The sequence below is a fragment of the Salvelinus namaycush genome, chromosome 33, assembly GCF_016432855.1.
Source record: "Salvelinus namaycush isolate Seneca chromosome 33, SaNama_1.0, whole genome shotgun sequence".
NCBI classification, from domain to species: Eukaryota; Metazoa; Chordata; class Actinopteri; order Salmoniformes; family Salmonidae; genus Salvelinus; species Salvelinus namaycush.
The window spans coordinates 1,408,147-1,428,216 of record NC_052339.1 but is presented as its reverse complement, the minus strand read 5'-3'; the positions used below and the strand labels follow the sequence as shown (position 1 = coordinate 1,428,216).

The window sequence follows — 20,070 nt, the reverse complement described above, 5'->3', positions numbered from 1 at the left end:
TCAAGGAGGGAGGGAAAATAAGATTGTTGTTAGTGTGGGTTCAATAGTTGTTGCTTTACACGTGTCACGACTTCTGGTTATTGTTTTCAGTGCAAACAGCTTTTGAAAGACTGCCCAGAATTGGTTTCGAATTTGGACGTTTGTTTCCGTAGACTAAAGAGGCACGAGTGCTCACAAGCTAGTAACGTTAGCGACACAAGACAGCAGACGAGTTCCATCCCTCCAGACGCAACTTCGAGAGGCCATTCAATGTGCCTACATTGGACTATTTCCGATAATGCAACAGCCTGTCATATTTTACGGATCAGCTTTATCGCATTGAGCAACATAACACACATGTGTAACGGGGAACCATATAATATTTGCCAAGCTAGCTAGTAAGCTAGCCATCTTGCTAGACAGGTCAGCTTCCTTGTATCAAATGGCAAACTGTCTAGTACTAGTAGCTAACGTTAATGATGGCTGGACTGCTTTGTCAGAACTATGGAAATGAAAACGTTAGTTTGTTTTAAAGTACGTTTTTTTTATTTTATTATTAGCAAACCGTATATAATTTGACTCCAAACACGGAAGCTAGTTATCGTATTTTTTTAAATGTAATCTATCACATTTGAGTCGCTGAGAGCCAACAAAAGACTCAATTTTGGATATCAATTGACGAGACGAATTATTTCTGTGTCCCTGGTTTTAACTGGATTTGGCCTACCCTTTTGGTTCGACGCGGGAGCAGCGGGATTTCGACGTCCACTCATCTGTCACGTCGATATTTGTATACATTTTCCTATCCCTCCACAACCTTTCCCCGTTTCTCTCTCCGATGCGGAGTGCTGAGTAACGCCGGCAACCAAATCGTTAACGGCGGCCGGACATGCTGAAGTGTATCCCTTTGTGGCGTTGTAACCGCCACGTCGAGTCGGTGGACAAGCGACATTGTAATTTGCAAAATGTCCCCGACGAGATATTTCGCTACAGCCGCAGTCTGGAGGAGCTTCTCCTCGACGCTAACCAACTCCGAGAACTACCCAAGGTAAGCAACCAGTGATTTTCATTAGCACATTGTGGCCTATCCTGGCTATCCAAATCATTATGCATGGTCAAATCAAGGCTAGCGGACTAATCTCCACTCTATCAATGCATGCAACCATGAGCAACCCCCATGGAACAGGTGGCTGATGTTTTGATTAAACATCTGGCAACATCAGTATAATTAACTGAGAATATTAACTAACTAATCCCGTAACGCAGGAACAACATACTGTTTATTTAGAATGTGGTTTAAATGGCTTTAATTAATATTCCAAACACCATATTGGGTGAGTGTTGTAGCTACTTTCATATTCTGGGGGCTACGACTGTATACGCGGGAAGGTATGATGCTACCTTTTATGTCCTCTTATTCTTGTCAATGGTTACTCAATGCATGTGTCATCAAAGTAGCTGAGAGAGGAGGTGTGTACCATCAGGCTGGCTGCTCAGAGCAGCTGACAGCACATTGTCAGCTGACAGCACATTTGATAACAGCAGAGAATAGGAATCAGAGGAGAAACGGGTCTCTGCCTTCCTTGGATGCTTGCAGTGTGGAGTCAAGCAGAGGCGGCTGCTGCTTCAGAGTGGAGTGGGCATGCTGCATGATATCAAATGTGCAGACGGACTCAGCAGATGAAAGGAGTCCGCTGGCCTGCACTACGTTGCCCGCAGTAATGGCACAGGCCGGTGGGATTGGAAACCCATTCACACTACTCCTACATGACAAATGACATAAGCTCTGCTGGCATGCTCCTTGTGTTTATTTTTAGGGGAGCTGGATGGTTATCTGGCTGTGCATTATGTTCCCCTCCAGCTTCCAACACGCATTTACACCAGAGCACTGGGGCGTAGGAGTGACCTGACTTTCGCCTCATTATGCCGCTGTGTTCATTGTTCTGCTATGGGATAAGGGAATGGCTGTGCAAGATAATGGACCTCAAGTTCATCAGAGATGTGTTGCTGCTCAGAAATGCTGAGACAGGCTCTCAGACATGGCTAGTGGTGGTGGGGAGAGTGGCACAGTCACCAGTAGTTCTTCTGTCGTGTTGACAACCCATAAGAAGCTACGCTATGCTACGCAAAGTCTACTGAAGTGTGCAGGACCACAAGAATCTCTGGAGAGTTTGAACACCTGTGTAAGTAGTCACTAGTCAGTCACTTGTAGGCCTAAGTATTCTGCTTAGGCTGTTGATAGTCTAACACTTGAGTCATGCCCTGAGTCCCAGGCCATTATATTAAGATATGCAAGCCCCAGTACGAAAGGTAATGAATCACAAATTGCATTTATTAAGTTAGCAGAGAGAATGCAATTGTTCACAATCTAATCCAGTCAAAAACACAATCTGATTTGTCAACCAAGACCTCAGTTGCATCGCTCTTAAAATGTCACTCACCTTTTGCCTGAGTTTTGTACACGGACATAACGGGGATGAGAGGGACCGTGTGTGTGGCTGTTTGTGCTGACTTGGCCAAAAAGCTCTGTTTATGACTAAGCGGAGCGGGCTGAGACTTGGCTCAGGCCCCTATGTTCACTGGAGGAAGGACACAGACAAATAAAGGGAGAGGCGGGTGTTGGGGAGTAGCTCAGTATAGCTCTAGGACTCACAAAAGCAGACGCAGACATCGTTGTTTAATATTCAACCCGGCTGCTAGTTAGGCTAGATGCTGACTGGGGTTTCCTGACACAGCTCAAGGCTGCTGTGGGGGGCTGTATCCAAGAGTGCATCGCCTGGTCTGCTTGACTCAGCATGGCTGGGCCTGGCGGTGCAGGGGACCGTGAGGCTGGCAGAAGACATACACTCAGGACCACTAACACGGCACTGTAATTAGCCGAGAGACACAAATGTGGTGTGACAGAGCAGGTGGCCGTGTTGCGTGCAGACACAAAGCATATGGTCCCCTTGCCTGCATTTATATAAAGGCTGCGGAGAGTGGGGGCCATCAGAGGTCACACCCATAATAGGCCGTGTGGAGAAAACATGGCAATAATGGTGAACGCTCAAACCATAATAGAATTGTGAGCTCTGTCATCTCATTTGGTATCTCCTTGTCATGCTATGATGGCTATTTATGGCATCTCTAGCTCTCTACAGTTATCCTAACTGTTTTTTACACACAATTTCATTTAGAATTGTTGCGCAATGATTGGCATATAAAAGCACGTTTCACTCCAGCAGCAACAGAAGCTGTAGCAGCAGCACTCGCTTTGTCTGACACATTTTCGCTTCAACTAGGCTCTATCTGTATGCTCGGCTATTACCGGCTAAAGGAAACCCTGGTCTGAAGGGATAGAATTCATGGAATGGACCTATGTTTGAAATAACGCCCCCCGTGTTCAAGAGCATGTTGCGTCTCAACTGAGGGCTGGCACAGCACAAAAATCTCAAATCATGTGAAGTAAGGGTCTACAATGCAGCATGTGAATATGGATATTTTGGGGGGGAATTTATGTGTTTTTAGATCATTGACGTGAAAGACATGCTCCAGAACTTTGGTGATTACTAAGTTTTTTTTAAATATTTTTTTTATTCTGCATTGGGCTGGATATATCAATATGTAGTTCATAAATGCATAATCTATGAGCAGAATTACTGTTTTACCTCAATTAGCCACAAAATCCCTAGTTTGAAAGCGACTGTTTCTCTGAAAACTGTGCTGTGCCATTTTCTCCCATGTGGGCCAGCCCCCTACCAATTAGAGTTCAACCAATGATCTTCAGCCCTTCGCCATATGAGTGACAGCTAGCAAGAGGCACACACAGCAGAGCGAGAGTGTACTGTATGTAAAGTAGTGCAAAATTTCTGGGAACCACTTTTTGTTCATGAGCGCTACTTTCAGAACTATTGGCTAAAAAGTATACAAAAGTACAGAAGAATCTCTTGAAAGGTAAAAAAAAAAGTCATTCTTTATTAAAAAAATAAAATAGTTTGACAACCCTGTTTGTAAGCTTTTAAATTATATCAAATTCAACTGTTTATCTTTTCCAGTGTGGGGTATGCAAAATGGGTCAACTTTGAGCACCTTTATATCCTCAATGTTTTGACATTCAGGTCCAAAAAGTCACTTTCTGACAACTTCTTCCATGGGCAAGCATGCATGGAAAGTTTTGTTTGAATCATAAGGGATGCTGTCAAAAAGCGATTGAATTCAAATGGATTTACCCCAAAGAAAAGCATCTTTTCAGTTATTATTTCAATTGCCTTTTTTCAACTACTACAGACACCTCTCCTGGTAACAGCCTACGGTGGTGACCGAATGGAGAGATTGTGGGTGTTATTGCACCACCAAGTGTTCCAGCTCTCATTGACAATAATTGGCTCACACCACCTTCACAAGTGTCACTGTGGAGATTGGCCACTGCAGCAAACCTGAAGCCAGTGCTCCGTACACAGACCCGATGTCTGTACCCAAGCTGTCAACTTTTGTTTTTCCAAGTCCGCTTGAGTAATGCTCAATGACATTTGGCACACACAACCCATGATGAGGCATTACAATTCTCCATACAGTCAAGATGGAAAATTGGATGTACTATGTAATGAGGCAAATTAGTACTATAATGGGGATTGTGGAGTGTAGAGGGGTAGATTTTCTTTATAGGTTTTGGAAGGGGGTTTAACAGTGTGAACAGATGGAGATTCAGATGCCTTGACAGGGTCTTAGGTTCAACTGTGTGTTTCTTGAGCCCCACCTGGCAACCCTAGTTTGTGTGCTGTATTGCCTTTTTCAGTTAAGCATTGCATGGGAAAAATAAATGTTTTATCAAATGGCTCCGGGTTCCAGGTTGTTTTTCCTGATAAGGTTGTTTCTTTAGAAATATTATTCAGCATTGTATTACACTGGAAGAACAAAATTACATGTTGGGACAAGTTGTTCAACCCTATCAGCTCAAACAGAAAGCGCTACACACAGGCTGTCTTGGCACAAAATGAGGCTTGCCTCCATAGAACCTCTCTTCTGGGGTGTATTCATTACTGAAACGTTTACCGTTGAAGAACCAAACAGAAGCAAGCGAAACGGGGAGGAACATACCTGAATTTGTCCAATAGAAACTCTAGGTTGAATTTTCAATTTGGAATAAACTGTTTCGGATGCAAAACTATTGCAACCAGGGCATAAAATGTACTTTTTGGTCCATCAGCCACAGAGGCAGCCCCCCCCCCCAAAAAAAATCGCTAAAATTACACCAAACGGTTTAGCATGCTTTGTAATGTTTCTAAAACAAATGTATTACTAGTAAAATGTATTACTTTGTTCCTGTGAGGTTGAGTCTGATTTAGTAGAAGCTTCTCTTCACTAGCAATTGAAACTCAAACAGAAAAACAACTTAGCCTAGTGAACAAAACAACGTAAATAGCCAAGAAACAAGGACAAAGTATCACTTTGTTTCAAGTAAATTAGAATAACTTTTATGCCTGTGCACAGCACTTCTAAAAATGTATCTTTCACTCAGCTCTTCACATGCCACAGCCCCCAGCCAGGCAGTGTTTCAGTGCGAGGTGGGATAGGCTATATAGGATTTGTAGTTCTTTGATTTTGTGTAATTAATTTACCAGCTAGGAAACTAAACTGTGGAAATACTTTGAAAACAGCTACTGCAGCATTTGTTACTATTAATGTGATCGTACTTGACTATTTCTATCCACAAACTGGAGCCCTGACCACCCGCCAACGTGGCTGGTGAAATAGACCCACCGATACAGGTGGCGGGTGTTAATTTTAGGCATAATGATTACACCCCTTTACTATACAGAACCCAGAAGGACCCTTGGAGAGCGTAGTCAGGAATTCCAACTCACGCCCACGTGTTCTGAGCCCTTAACATCAAGCCCCAGCTCTGTTTTCTCATTACGCAACGCTTAATCCTCACTATTCCTTAATGCGTCTTTTGTGTTGCTGCTAAGTAGGGCTCCTCGGTGGTTTTCCCAAATACCACTGCCTCCTAATGCCAATGAATTAAACACAGAATGGAATTAGTCAGTTTCAGCACTCCTCTATCTCCAGTGTGTCTCTGAGAAGCAGAGGGTCATTAGACCTTCTCATGGGCAATTGTCTCTGTCAATGATTGAAGATGAACCGGTCATGTAAAGCGGATCGCTCATCCCCAAGCTTTTGGACAGCTTTATCTGCTTTTCCTTTTCATGCTAACAAGGACAAGGCACTTTGCTGCATGCTGCAAAGCCGAAGTGGGACAGTGCGTGAAGCGGGGCAGTTTGAGTAGGCTACTGATATTTCAGGGTGGGGCAGTGCATCAAGGCGGGGCAGTTTGAGTAGGCTACTGATATTTCCTTGGGTTGTTTGGCATGCAAAATGACTTGTAGATCAATGACTGACAACACAGTTACATGCTTAGTTCGATATTGATGAAGCAGAAGCATCAGTTGTCACAAAATATGATGTATTTTCGAAAGGTAGAAAGTAATATGAGCAAAATGTTAGTGATTCGTAACTTTCAAATCGATTTCTGACTGATGCATGCTATACTTGGATCCGTTTGGAATCTGCGGACCAATGTAGTCAAATCTTAAACATTTTCTTAAACACCTAGCCCTCTCCCAAAAAGTATGATCTTTAATGGCCCACAGGTGCTCCACTTAAAAATACACAACTCACCACCCACCTTTTTTTTTTTTTAGCTCCAGAAGTTCAGCATTAAAGTATATCCTAATGTCTGGCCAGGCATAAGAAGTGGTTCTCTGCCAGAATCTCTAGACCTAGCCTAGGCCTACACTGTGCAGATCCTGATTCCATAAAGTGCTGTACAGATTTGTATATCCCCCTCTATTCCAGCCTCTGTGACTCTGTTAGCTGAACTAGGCCATGGCTGGTGATAAATCACACCTGCCACTGGTCCTCTCTGCGGTAAACCCACATTAGTTCCCCCCCCTTCCCCTGGCTCTGTCTCTCTCAAGGCAGTAAGTTTCCCAGAAGCATGGGAAAGTACACTAAAGGACTCTTCCTTTAGTCTGCATCTCTTTTGATGTAGTTTGGTTTTATGGATCTCTCGAGGCTGACATTGAGACTGCTGCTGAGAGAAAAGTCTGCACTGGCCAATCCAGTCGTCAAATCAAAGTCGAACGTCCTCATTGTGTACATGTGCACAATCAGTAAGCCGTGTCCCACTTCTGAGAAGAGCTAAGTATGTGAAAGGTAACTAGAAGTGAGGAGCCAGTAGAGAAGCATTGTGAAGAGGTCGAGGCCCCTCTAATGCAGAAGCACATTCAACAGGTTCCTTTGTCTGAGATGATGACCAGCTGGTCCCACATCCTGCCCCACCCTCCCATTTTGAGATGTTTTTTTATTTATTCCGGAGATGGATTAACACCACTAACCCCACCCCACCCCAGAACACAGAGCAGCCAGGCAGGCTGAGTGATGGTGTCGGGTGGAGAACAGCCAGCCAGGGAGGCTGTCATGGCTCTAAGAGCCTTGCAAGCCCTAGGGAGATACTGCTGCAGTCGTTCTGCGTGGCGCTTGCGTGCATACAAACCCTCCCGGAGAAGTTGTACCCTTTTTTCCGGTAAACAGATGACCGACACCAGCCTGATGGGATCAATGAGCATTACTATCAGGGCAGTGTCAACCATAGATGGGCACTTGTATACATCTGTTATAAATCTCACGTCTTTCCTCCTGCACTCTGCCCCTCAGTCACCACCACCAAGGTAAACAATGGGCCATGGCCGTGGTGACGGGCGGCTGGTGTTAGCAATAGCGGAGAGCATCTGTGTGCACGGTTGGTGCGCACCGATAGGAATGATGTGCCATAGGATCACTAAGTACACAGAGACAGGGATTAGGGGACATGGACTCATGGTGGCCTCGCAATGTGACACCATTCTCTCACGCTCTTTGTTTCTCTGTGCGTTGGTTTGGGTATTTAAAGTCGGTCTTAGGCCTCATTGGTCAAGTGCAGTGACCTGCCTGACACTGACCGGTCTCAGGTGGATGTGAGTCGTGGCCTAACGGAATGCTTTGTCTGACAAAATTTGCTTTCCGGGCCTTATAGGTGTGCAGCATGACATGGCATGTACCGTACAATAGAATCGTAACAAACATTTCTAATGTCAAAGTATTTGTCATCCTCAATTTAACCCAGAGAGCCCTCTGTATTCCCACTTTTGAAATCCGTAGCTTCGGGCCTAATTAATTTATTTCAGTTGACTGATTTCCTATTATGAAGTGTAACTGAAGTCTCTGAAATTGTTGCGTTTGTTTTTGGTTCGGTGTAGCTTATATGCGTCAATGAATAATAAGCATCAACTAATGAGATGGGCAGGAGATATGCTATTGATTTTCTGCGATCACACAATAGAGCCCACCCATAAATCCTGTACCATTGAGCCCCACCAGCGCCCTCCTCCCCCCAAAAGCATATATTTTCATCCTTCAATGTAGCAAGAACACTGCAATGAATGTGTTTTGCTCTGAGCACTGAACCCTTTGCTTAATGTCTGTGTCCCGCTACGTCACAGTTGTTCACTCTGGTTCTTGGAAATCTGTTCAAAATGGTTTGAAAAGGGCAGCCAGAGTTATTCCCGAAAAGTGTTGACAGGGTGTACAGCATTGTTTTTAATCCAACACTGTGTGGATTTTCTTGTCGTACTATAGTGAGAGTTAACTTTTGCAAACAACTATTATTCTCTCCTACTTTTCTGTTTGAGAGGTGGCTTAAGCCAGGCTTGTGAGTGACTAAGTACCGTATTGTATCTTTCTGAGTAGGAGTGTGTATACTGTGAGTAATTAACCCAGCATGGCCCTCTGAGCTCTCTAGTACATGATGCCAGCAAGAGGAAATGCAGGAATGACTGGAATCTGAAGCAATCTGCCTGCCCTGCCTTCTGTGAGCCTGAACCCTCCGTCAACCACACTGATCCTAGTTAGTCTTTATTCCTGGCTGAACGGGCCACACACACAGAGTTCTTTACGCCTGCTACTAAGCCACGCGCGCGCACACCGTTTTACGTGGTGCACACTAGATGCAATCACACGTCGACAAACACAGAGAAGCTACATACAAACGCGCATGTTCCCGAGAACTTCCAACAGAGGCACATTTTTCTTCAACTAATCAAACTTGACTTTATTTTTGGCAGTATTCAAATGAAGGCGCTCTAATTCTCATTAGACTTTAATTAAGCCGGCCTCTTTACTCCAGGGGGTTTCACACAACCGGAGCCTGGGTAAGGAGCTAAGCTGGCAGAATGTAGGAGACATTTAGCCATAGCTATTCAAAGAGCTGCATGGTTTAATCAGCCCTGTTTGGTAATGAGATGGTTAATCCTGCCCAACATAGGACCCAGGAAGACCGCTCAGCCTACACTAATGCTTTGGAAATTATACAGGAAGGCTGTCAATACTCAACTAGACAGCATAATGTTTGAGGGGTTAGTGGTATAGAAGTTGTTTTACCTGAAGTGCATGTTCGCAGATTTAACACTTTTATGATAATGTGGATACCATTGGTCAACAGTAAGGATTCTTCAATAGTCTTTGTCATTCAATGAAACGACTGGTTTTCGTGGTTTTTCATTGAGAAATACTGCACCAAACATCTTAGTTAGATGTAAAATTCCACGACTAACCTCTCCTCTGCAAAAACGTCAAAATTAATGACAGATTTCTTGAGTTTTTTTTAAGCGAAGGAATTTTAAGGGAGTCTCCTCCCTCCCAGCCTCTCTTGCTCCTTGTCCTCTGTTAGTCCCAGCCGTCAGCCTCTGTAGGTCCCATCTTGTCAGTGCTGGACAGTGCAGCTGCTGGAGGGGCCTGACATGGAGCTTAGAAGCTCTGGCAGCCACTGCACTAAAGTGTATTCGTTAACCTGCTGTACTGAGGCAAGCCTCGACTGTGCTGAGGCCCTGTTTGACCCCCAGCTAGCACCTTACCTCCCATCCCTTCGTTGTCAGCACTTACACCAAAAATGGATGATGATAATGTCAAAGTGTGCACCGTTGGGGCATTTTCATTTACGCACAGACTGACGCCCTCTAGTTCCTCATAATCCTTCTCACCACTTATATCAGAGGCCAGCTGGTCGGTATAGGGTGACGTTTTCCCTAGATGCTGATCTTGGGTTAGTATTTTCCCCGCTAATGGTTAGGTTTTGGGAGTGAAGCTGATCCTAGATCTGTGCCTAGGAGAAAAGTAAACCCGGAGATAGAGATAGTCTGCAGGCAGTGTCGTGGCAGATGGTTAGATGGAGTCTGTGATGAGTGACTCGCAGAGTTGTGTGTCACAGCTGAACTGGTGTGTTGGGACTTGAGGGGTGAAGGACAGGGCAGTGTTTCTTGTGTGGGCACTAGACATACTGTATGCCTGGAGGCTAGGGTATGACCGCTCATTAGAGAGCTCCCCTCTTGAAGAGACTAAATACACACACTGGTTTTTCACATGGACTTCATGGACTTCCTATCTGTGGGCTTTATTGGAGTGTTTTAGTGCACAAACCAGGTAGCAAGAACATGTCCTGGACTGAAAATAGCACATTTAAACACATGTAGAGGGAAGATCGTGTACTTATCTGTGGGACATCACACACTGGGGAAGTGGACTTCCTGGCCGTGATCCTCTTCTGAGTCGTCCTGGATGGGTGTGTGGAGTCACTACTGTAATTACACTGGCTTCATAATAGCAATTAATGGAATTTCACTGGGAGCCTGATTTTAGTGCCATGATCTTGTTTAAACCACCACTGTACCACATCAGTGTTACTCAATGGCATTACATCGTTTCATCAACTGTATTGCTCTGGCCTCAACCTATCTACAAAAGGCTCGATTCACAATCACATAAACACACAAATGAGGGCCAATGCTGTCAAAGCTTTAATGCCAGATTATAGCATATCTGCATAGACTAGCTAGTAATGGTTTTGTAACAGTTTCCACTGATATTCAATACAGGAAGCTGCATGTTATCTTCTGCCCCAGATAAGCTTGGTCATACTGAAGGAAAGAATAATCAATACTTAGTCATTCAGTCACTCAGCCCTCCAGCTCAAGCCATAGTGTCAGTCTAATCATGGATGTTGCTGGCTGCATCTTTTCCTTCCCTCCAATCCAAGCGCTGGTTTCCAGGGAGATGGTTCATTAATTGGGACCTTCCTGGGGATTCATTGAGCTGGGAATTCTGTTTACCCAGCGTATCTAGGAGACACCAACCCTTCACACCACACCCTGTATTCAAGAGCATAGCATGTTGTGCCTCAAACAATGGTGGGCACTACACAAAAACCTCAGATGTAAAATGGGGTCTAAGCTACAACATATGCAAATATGAAAAAAATCTTGAGTTTACGCGTTTTTAGATAATTTACATTTAGGGTTAAATTATTACCTTTTCTGAGTCAAGATCACTTTGAGATCCACCGCTCAGATATGACTTAAAAACATAAGCCTATGCAGCATTAACCAATTAAAACCTGTTCTGTAGCAATGAGGTTTGTGCAGTAGGCTATAGGCCCAATACATTATCACTGCATATTGGCTACGCTTGTATTGCCCTGCCAATGTTGTTCTTCTCAGACCATTTTCAAACGATTATTAAAACATTTTAGGTCTATGATCACACTGGGAATAGATCATTTGTTGTATTACTTGTGAGCCACAGCTGAGTAAGTATAATAATTAGTTTATTTTTTTACTGGACTGATGGCCTGCATCGGATGGTCAGTCAGAGTCTGGGAGGCTTTCCCCCTTTTTCTCTCTCCCCACTATAACTGATGTGACATAAGGAAACCCATGGGTTAACATAGAGATTCTGGGTAACATCAGGAGCAGCGGTGAGATTGCCTCTCACCCGACTCACCATCCCTCCTCTTCCAGCTAATGGTGAAACTTAAGTCACACTGCATTACTTCTGCCTCATGTATAAATTCATGTTACTCGTATGACCAGAGAAAAATGAAATATTCCTCGATGTTAAAAAGACAAAAGCCGCAAATAATAACACAAGCTTATCGAAACGCCCATTTTATGGTTTATAAAACTGTTGAACAAAGTGTTGACGGTGCTGAATAATGAACTTAAACATGAAATGACTCAAACAGCAGCTCTTTGCTGTATTCATTGAGTCTCTCTTTAGTCATGGTTTTAAAAGTTTTGAAATCTGACATCAACTTTGCTGTGCGTTCAAGGCTTCTTTTTACAGTCTTTGGCGTGAAACTGTACAGACAGAAACTGATTGGCCAGCAGTAGGCCTATAGGTGCACTTGATTTGCGCTCAGGGCCTATCGGGTAGGTGGATTTCTACCCTAAGACACATGAAATGGTTCAAAATGGGAACGCTTTGCCTTCCCGGCGCTAGGGCTGTTGAATCAAGTGCACCTACTGTCAACAGTGTGAAACGAAAAATAAAAAATAGGAACGAAAGGCTTTGTCGTTAGTTTTTTTTACAGAAATGTTTGGTGATTGACTAGAAATAGCTTGTAGATAGACCTTAATCGATTGGTGATGACTGTTTTTAAATATTCATTTTAACTGTATCTTTTCGTATTGTGAGGTATACAAAATAGGTCAACTTTGATTATCTTTTGAATGTTTTGGCATTCCGTTCCAAGAAGTTACTTTCTGAGCACTTCTACAGTGGGCAAATATGTATTTTAGGTTTTGTTCAAATCAAAAGTGGTGCTCTCAATAGGGATTGGCATTTTAACTTTTTTGATTGAGTACTCGCATGAAAATAAAGAAGCTATTTTTAGAACAAGGGCCACACTGGAAAAAAATGTGCACATTTATAAGCCAACAGTGCGCAACAATACCTAATTTATCATAACCATTACATATTATGAATCCTAATTTATCATAACCATTGCATATTATGAATCCTAATTGCAAAATTGCCTCATAGATAGGTGTGTGTGTGTGTGTTAAAAAAAATTAAAAAAAGTCCCTTTTTCAGGACCCTGTCTATAATACATAAAAACCCGAATAACTGTTTCCCATGCTTGTTCAATGAACCATAAACAATTAATGAACATGCACCTGTGGAACGGTCGTTAAGACACAGCTTGCAGACGGTAGGCAATTAAGGTCACAGTTATGAAAACTTGGGACACTAAAGAGGCCTTTCTACTGATTCTGAAAAACACCAAAAGAAAGATGCCCATATACCGGTATTTATACACAGACCTTTTGTGTTTTTACTTTACCTTCTATAACCGTATTTAAATGTTTGGTTTGGTAAACGTGATACGCGACCGCTACTTGAGTCAGCCCTCCGCTCTCCCCATGCCGCTTTCCACAGACCTCGTCCCACCCCAGCCCAGCCTCACATTCAATTCGCGCATATATGTACAAAATGTATTTCAGCAGATTTCGTGCGTTTTTGTGCATTTTTGGGGTGGTTCAATTCGTTTGAAAATACACTAATTTCTGTGCTACTTAATTCGTGCGAAAAGACACGAATTTAACCAGTAGGCGACACACAAGCCGTTGCAACAACCATAGACGCGATCGCCTGTATTTATTTATTTTACGTTATGAATATATAGATATTTTGTCTTTTTTTAACCATATAACCATAAGAGGTTATATATATATATATATCTTTTTTTAATCCCTATTAAAACATTGTGGTTTTATGCCTATATGTACTGTTTTCGATTTTTCTGAACAGACTTTTCAGTATAGAATGAATGTAAGCAATGCATGATGGTTAATGGTGTTTTATTCGGTTGTAGTTCCATGTATTTCTTAAAAAATAAACGTGTAAACCATTTTTATTGACCAGAATGTAACTGAAAATACAATGGCAGCCTTGCCATTGTCCATCAATAACAAAACGTTTTTTTTTTCGTATAACATTTGGGGAAACGTATGCAGTCATTGTAGTCTTACATTTTGTTGGCCAACCAAAATTACCAAAACGTTAACCCGTAATAAGGCTAGGGTGGCTGAGTGTAAATACATGGCTCTGAGTGTAAGCACCTTTTCACTAGAAACGTTCTTGTGTTCAAATTACCATCAGTACGAAATAGCCAGAAAGCTTTCGTATTTCCACTTGGCTGCACCTACGGTTACGATAACGATAAATCAAGTGCAATACCTGCGTCGACCTGTGTCGAGCAGCAAAACACCGGAAAGCTTCTAGCCTACCGGAAAGTTACAAGAAGAACAAGAATAGTTACCTCATCCGGTCATGTGACACTCTGGATGCCCCCTAAAAGCAATTTCAACCGTTTTGAAAAATGACGCCTGGTAACCCCAAAAAAATACCAGGTGCACTAAAAGTTTGGACTTAGAATATTTTTTGAAAACCTCCATAAATCACTCAGGCCATTGACTCGAGAAGAAAAAACAGTTAAGGGTTAATGCCACACGGTCAATGTTAGGCTTGCACAGATCGGGAGGACCTTAGGAACGTCCCTGAGGTCAAATTGTGCTTCTAACCTTAACGGTTCTCTTTCTGTTTCCCAAAAGCAAAAAAATATGAAATTGAGGTCAAAGGGTCATTTGGGTTCTTCTTCTTGTCCCTGTCGCTGCACTCAGACCGAGCGAGCTACGGTCAAGCGGGGCATCTCGTTGAACTCGGCACGGCCTGGAGATAATGGTAATGCCATTGCAGGCTTTGTGTGTCTTTAAGCACCGTACTTTTTCACTCCATCCTTTTATCCCCTTTTCTTCGTGGTATCCAATCGCTAGTAATTACTATCTTGTCTCATCGCTACAACTCCCGTACGGGCTCAGGAGAGACGAAGGTCGAAAGCCACGCGTCCTCCGAAGCACAACCCAACCAAGCCGCACTGCTTAACACAGCGCGCCTCCAACCCGGAAGCCAGCCGCACCAATGTGTCGGAGGAAACACCGTGCACCTGGCCCCCTTGGCTAGCGCGCACTGCGCCCGGCACGCCACAGGAGTCGCTGGAGCGCGATGAGACAAGGATATCCCTACCGGCCAAACCCTCCCTAACCCGGACGACGCTAGGCCAATTGTGCGTCGCCCCACGGACCTCCCGGTCGCGGCCGGCTGCGACAGAGCCTGGGCGCGAACCCAGAGACTCTGGTGGCGCAGCTAGCACTGCGATGCAGTGCCCTAGACCACTGCGCCACCCGGGAGGCAGATCTGACCTTTTTAACCCTTCGAAACTGACCCTATGGCACCATTTGAAGGTACTTTCGGTTGACATAGGAAGCTGAAAGTGAACACATATCCTCCTTGGGGTAGGCTCTTATATAATATTGAGTTTTAAATCTTTATGTTAAGAACTGACTTATTTACAGAGGGTTAAATGAGTGTGTGTTATTTCATAAAATCACAGAATTCTGGCAGAGCTTCGAGACCCACTTAAAAAATGTTCGTCTGAACACACTGCAACTGGATCTGTAATTTTTTTTTTTTAACTCCTTTTTGTGAACATTACCAATTTGTCAATGTACGATTTCTCTTAAATTACGATAGATAAATGGCTGGTTCTTTTTTTCCTGACACCGTATGCTTATGTACTTTGACGTGAAGCGGTCAAATTAGCACCCTACTTTGCGTTTTTGACCTTTAATCCCAGAAAAATGGCCATAACTCAAAAAGCGTTGAGGCCTCGACGCCATCTTGTTCGGGGCCAACTGTCCATTACGTCTTCGAAATATTTTCAGTTTAGGAGAAAAGGCCACATGCATTTGCAATGTGCTTGTGCATTTGCAATATTATTTATTTTCCCTCTGGTGGGAATTTCCGAGACTGCGGAAAAATGACCAAAATTTGTTATTTTTATAAAACGGAAACCGAACGTCCGAGAGATTTCGTTTGATGACTTCCTGAAAGATCTCTCCCCCGCGCACGGCCCGACGCTGTCCGCGAATTTTAGAGACGTCGCCGGACGTCTAGTGAGGGACCGTACATTTGCAATGTGGCGTTTCTCACTAACCATATGGCGAGTGCTAAAATGTTCCCTTAAGGTATGGAAAGGCCTTGGAAAGGCCATAAGTGTAAGCCAACATAATTCATTATTTTACATTAACATGTAATACATGCATTATGAAGAAAATGGTGTAATTTAGGCTCCACGAAATATGAAATGGGTTATGAAGAAAATCGTGTATGGTTGCCTACATGACAAAAAGGCGTTCTGATTACAAGTGCACCAGTATCCAAAGTATTAAGCGAAATCAAGCACAGAAAACAGCATTGGCATTAATAAAACAATATTTCCCACGAATTAAGTCGCACGTAAATGTGTGTCTTTTCTCAAATTCTGTTCAGCAAGTCTAAAACAGTACATATAGGCATACAACGACACATTTTAAAACATGGTTAAACAAAGACAACATTTCTGTATATTCATGACGTTGAATTAGCCATTAAGAAGAACAAAAATGAAATACAAATTATCGCGTCTATATGGTTGTTGCAAAGGCTTGTGTAGCCTACTGGTTAAATTTGTGTATTTTCGCACGAATTAAGAAGCACATAAATTCGTGTCTTTTCTCACGAATTAAGCCAGACGAAAACGCACAAAAACGCACGAAATCTGCTGAAATACATTTTGTACATATATGCGCGAATTGAATGTGAGACTGTGTTGCCCACCCAGTCACTCAAGGAGCGCGTTTGTTGTTGCTTGACCATGAGACTTTCGTTCAGTCTGCATGGTCATTGCAGCACATGCAACAATGTTGATGACAACGATGTTGTTTCCACTTCGATCTTAATATAAATCCACAAGCTTCTATAATGACAATATTAGTTTAGCTGTTTGCAGACGTAAGAAACAGTTTGTATTTTCTTAGAAAGTTAAACTAAATCGGTTTAGCCGCTAATGCTAATAGCTAGTTAACCGGTCAGAAAAAATCCAAACAGTAAAATGACATTACCAATAGAAAATACTATCAGAGATCTGTAGGCTATAACGAGATGCGTAGTGTAACGACCCTGGGTTTATAAGCGCGGATATCGACTCTGCCGGTTGAGCATGCTTTTGGGGCACCGTCGATAGCGCGCTGGACTTGGGGCTAGAAGGTCCAGGGTTCGAGACCTGCTCCCTGCTTGTTTCATTACAGTATGTGTCCGCCCTAACAATGGGAGTGGTCCCAATGTGGAAGACAGGCGACACGTTTAGGCCAAAAATAAGCCCATAGAAATGCATTGGACTTATTTTGGACAGATTTTGGCGAGAGAGAAACCTCTTGCTTCGCCTCTTCCTCTCTGATACTATGCATGCATACAAGGACCGGACATCGTTTCATTAAGAGCATGGAAACATGCAACAATAGCAAGCCTATCGTCTTACAGTCAAAAGGCTATAGCCTATTATTGAACATGCAACTCCTGTAATGAAGCAGCTAATAAAATGTATTTTTCAAACGTTTGCCCAAAAGCAATTCGCGGGAAAAAAGTTCTAAACTGCACACCCAATGCGAGCAGTTCCATATGTGATAGAGATGAACATCTCCGTTAGAAACTTAGAAATATGGGCAATCTAATGGCAGCTACTACGATGAGTTGCTAATATGACTAGGATTGTGCCTTTGACTTCTGGACAACGAAAGAAAGTTCATATGAAAACCAATAGAACAGGAGAGAGATGCTGGTTAATGGCATGAGGAAGTAATTATAAAATATTTGCGTCCGTTTCTATGGATGGATTTTCACAAGGCTACTTTGAAGCAAGGTATGACATGCCTCATTTGAAGTAAAGTGAAACGTTCAGGTCTCATGCGCACATTGCAATGTGGTGGGTAACGCGCTGATAGTCAACAGTAAGCAGGCCTATGCATCCGAATGGGAGGCGCGCTTTACGAGTTGAGATTGAGAAATAAAAATAGCTCCTTTTTTAATCGTGCCCACAAGTTTTAAAACGCGATTGCATTTAGAATTGTTATTTGATGCGCAATAACTGAGCATACAAAAGCAGGTTTCGCTACAGTAGCCTACAGTCTATTGATGAGCTATTCTCGTGCTGTCTGTCTGGTAGGCAATGCCGCTCCTCAAAACACGCACCAATGTAATTCCAAATTAACCTATAGACCGATAAGCATGACCGGTCAAATGTATTTTCAGCAGCTACCCGATACGTTAACAAACCTAGTGTCCTGTTGGCATTTTAAAAAACAGTGTAGCCTAGCCTAACAGACAAACAAACATGCCCTGTCCAAGTCGTTTTCAAGGGGCCGCGCCATAATGTTTGAAAAGCTAATCTATACAGGCTACTGTTATTTCATGTGGCAAAAACGAAGAGTAGGCTACCCAGTGCTCGCAAGACTGCCTCGAAGACATTAGTGCCATTAATAGGCTAGGATATTATACATGCAACAGACCTATGACTGAACACACACTTGCATCAGCAGCAAAGAGACAGAGCAGGCAGGCCAGAGGGACAGAGAGAGAGGCAGAAGCATGCTCATATGTTTTGGTAATCTCTTAACTTGCATGCTTTGCAAATTCACCAAGTAGACTAAAGTTTGCCTCTTCCGTTCTGGTTTTATTTGAATTACACAACTTCCCCAGGCCTTTATAGCCTATGCTATAACACGGAAAATCGGGTGCATCTTTCGTTTTAGAAGTGGGGGGTGACAACCTGGCAGGGGGTCCTCCCTCAGATTTTTTTGGGGGACATCTGAAGCTCATTTCCTACATTTCTACTAGGGCTATCCCCGTCAAAAAATCTTGGTCCACCAAGAGAGGTATTTTCTTTTGACCAATCGATTAAACCGTGTATTTTCCCATAAAGACGCACCCTTTATGTGCTAATAAGATCAAGTGCATTCGGAAAGTGGTCTGATCCCTTTTCCACATTTTGTTACGTTACAGCCTTATTCTAAAATGGATAAAAACATATTATTTTTTTTATCAATCTACACACAATATCCCATAATGACAAAGCGAAAACAGGTTTCTAGAAATGTTTGCAAATTTATTAAAAAAACAGATACCTTATTTACATAAGTATTCAGACACTTTGCTATGAGACATGAAATTGAGCTCCGGTGCATCCTGTTTCCATTGATCATCCTTGCGATGTTTCTACAACTTGATTGGAGTCCTTTTTGTGGTGAATTCAATTGATTGGACATGATTTGGAAAGGCACACACCTGTCTATATAAGGTCCCACAGTTGACAGTGCATGTCAGAGCAAAAACCAAACCATGAGGTCGAAGGAATTGTCCCTAGAGCTCCGAGACAGGATTGTGTCGAGGCACAGATCTGGGGAAGGGTACCAAAACATTTCTGCAGCATTGAAGGTCCCCAAGAACACAGTGGCCTCCATTTCATTCTTAAATGGAATACGTTTGTAAGCTCCAAGACTCTTCCTAGAGCTGGCCGCCTGGCCAAACTGAGCAATCGGGGGAGAAGGGCCTTGGTCAGGTAGGTGACCAAGAACCCGATGGTCACTCTGACGGAGCTCCAGCGTTCCTCTGTTGAGATGGGAGAACCTTCCAGAAGGACCACTATCACTGCAGCACTCCACCAATCAGGCCTTTATGGTAGAGTGGCCAGACAGAAGCCATTCCTCAGTAAAAGGCACATGCCAGCCCACTTGGAGTGTGCCAAAAGGCACCTAAATAACTCGGACCATGAGAAACAGGATTCGATGGTCTGATGAAACCAAGATTGAACCCTTTGACCTGAATGCCAAGTGTTACGTCTAGAGGAAACTTGGCACCATCCCTACAGTGAAGCATGGGGGTGGCAACATGCTGGGGAGGATGATTTTCAGTGGCAGGGACCGCTCCAGAGCGCTCAGGTCCTCTGACTGGGGCGAAGGTTCACCTTCCAACAGGACAATGACCCTAAGTACACTGACAAGACAATGCAGGAGTGACTTCGGGACAAGTCTCTGAATGTCCATGAGTGGCCCAGCCAGAGCCCGGACTTGAACCTGATCGACATCTCTGGAGACACCTGAAAATTGCTGTGCAGCAACGCTCCACATCCAACCTGACAGAGCTTGAGAGAATCTGCAGTGAAGAATGGGAGAAACTTGACATACAGTTTAAGTCGGAAGTTTACATACACCTTAGCCAAATACATTTAAACTCCGTTTTTCACAATTCCTGACATTTAATCCTAGTAAAGATTCCCTGTCTTAGGTCAATTAGGATCACCACTTTATT

The 20,070-nt window shown here is 43.3% G+C and overlaps 1 protein-coding gene across 7 annotated transcripts in view; it reads left to right on the top strand.

Annotated features, from left to right (window-relative positions):
- LOC120028042 (protein scribble homolog) overlaps window positions 1-20,070 on the top strand; it is a 143,858-nt gene continuing 123,788 nt past the window's right edge. For all 7 annotated transcript variants that reach the window (XM_038973184.1, XM_038973190.1, XM_038973188.1 and 4 more), the window contains exon 1: window positions 1-1,027. In XM_038973184.1, coding sequence (XP_038829112.1) covers window positions 869-1,027 — 159 coding nt within the window. In that variant the 5' untranslated portion in view covers window positions 1-868. The remainder of the gene's footprint in view (window positions 1,028-20,070) is intronic.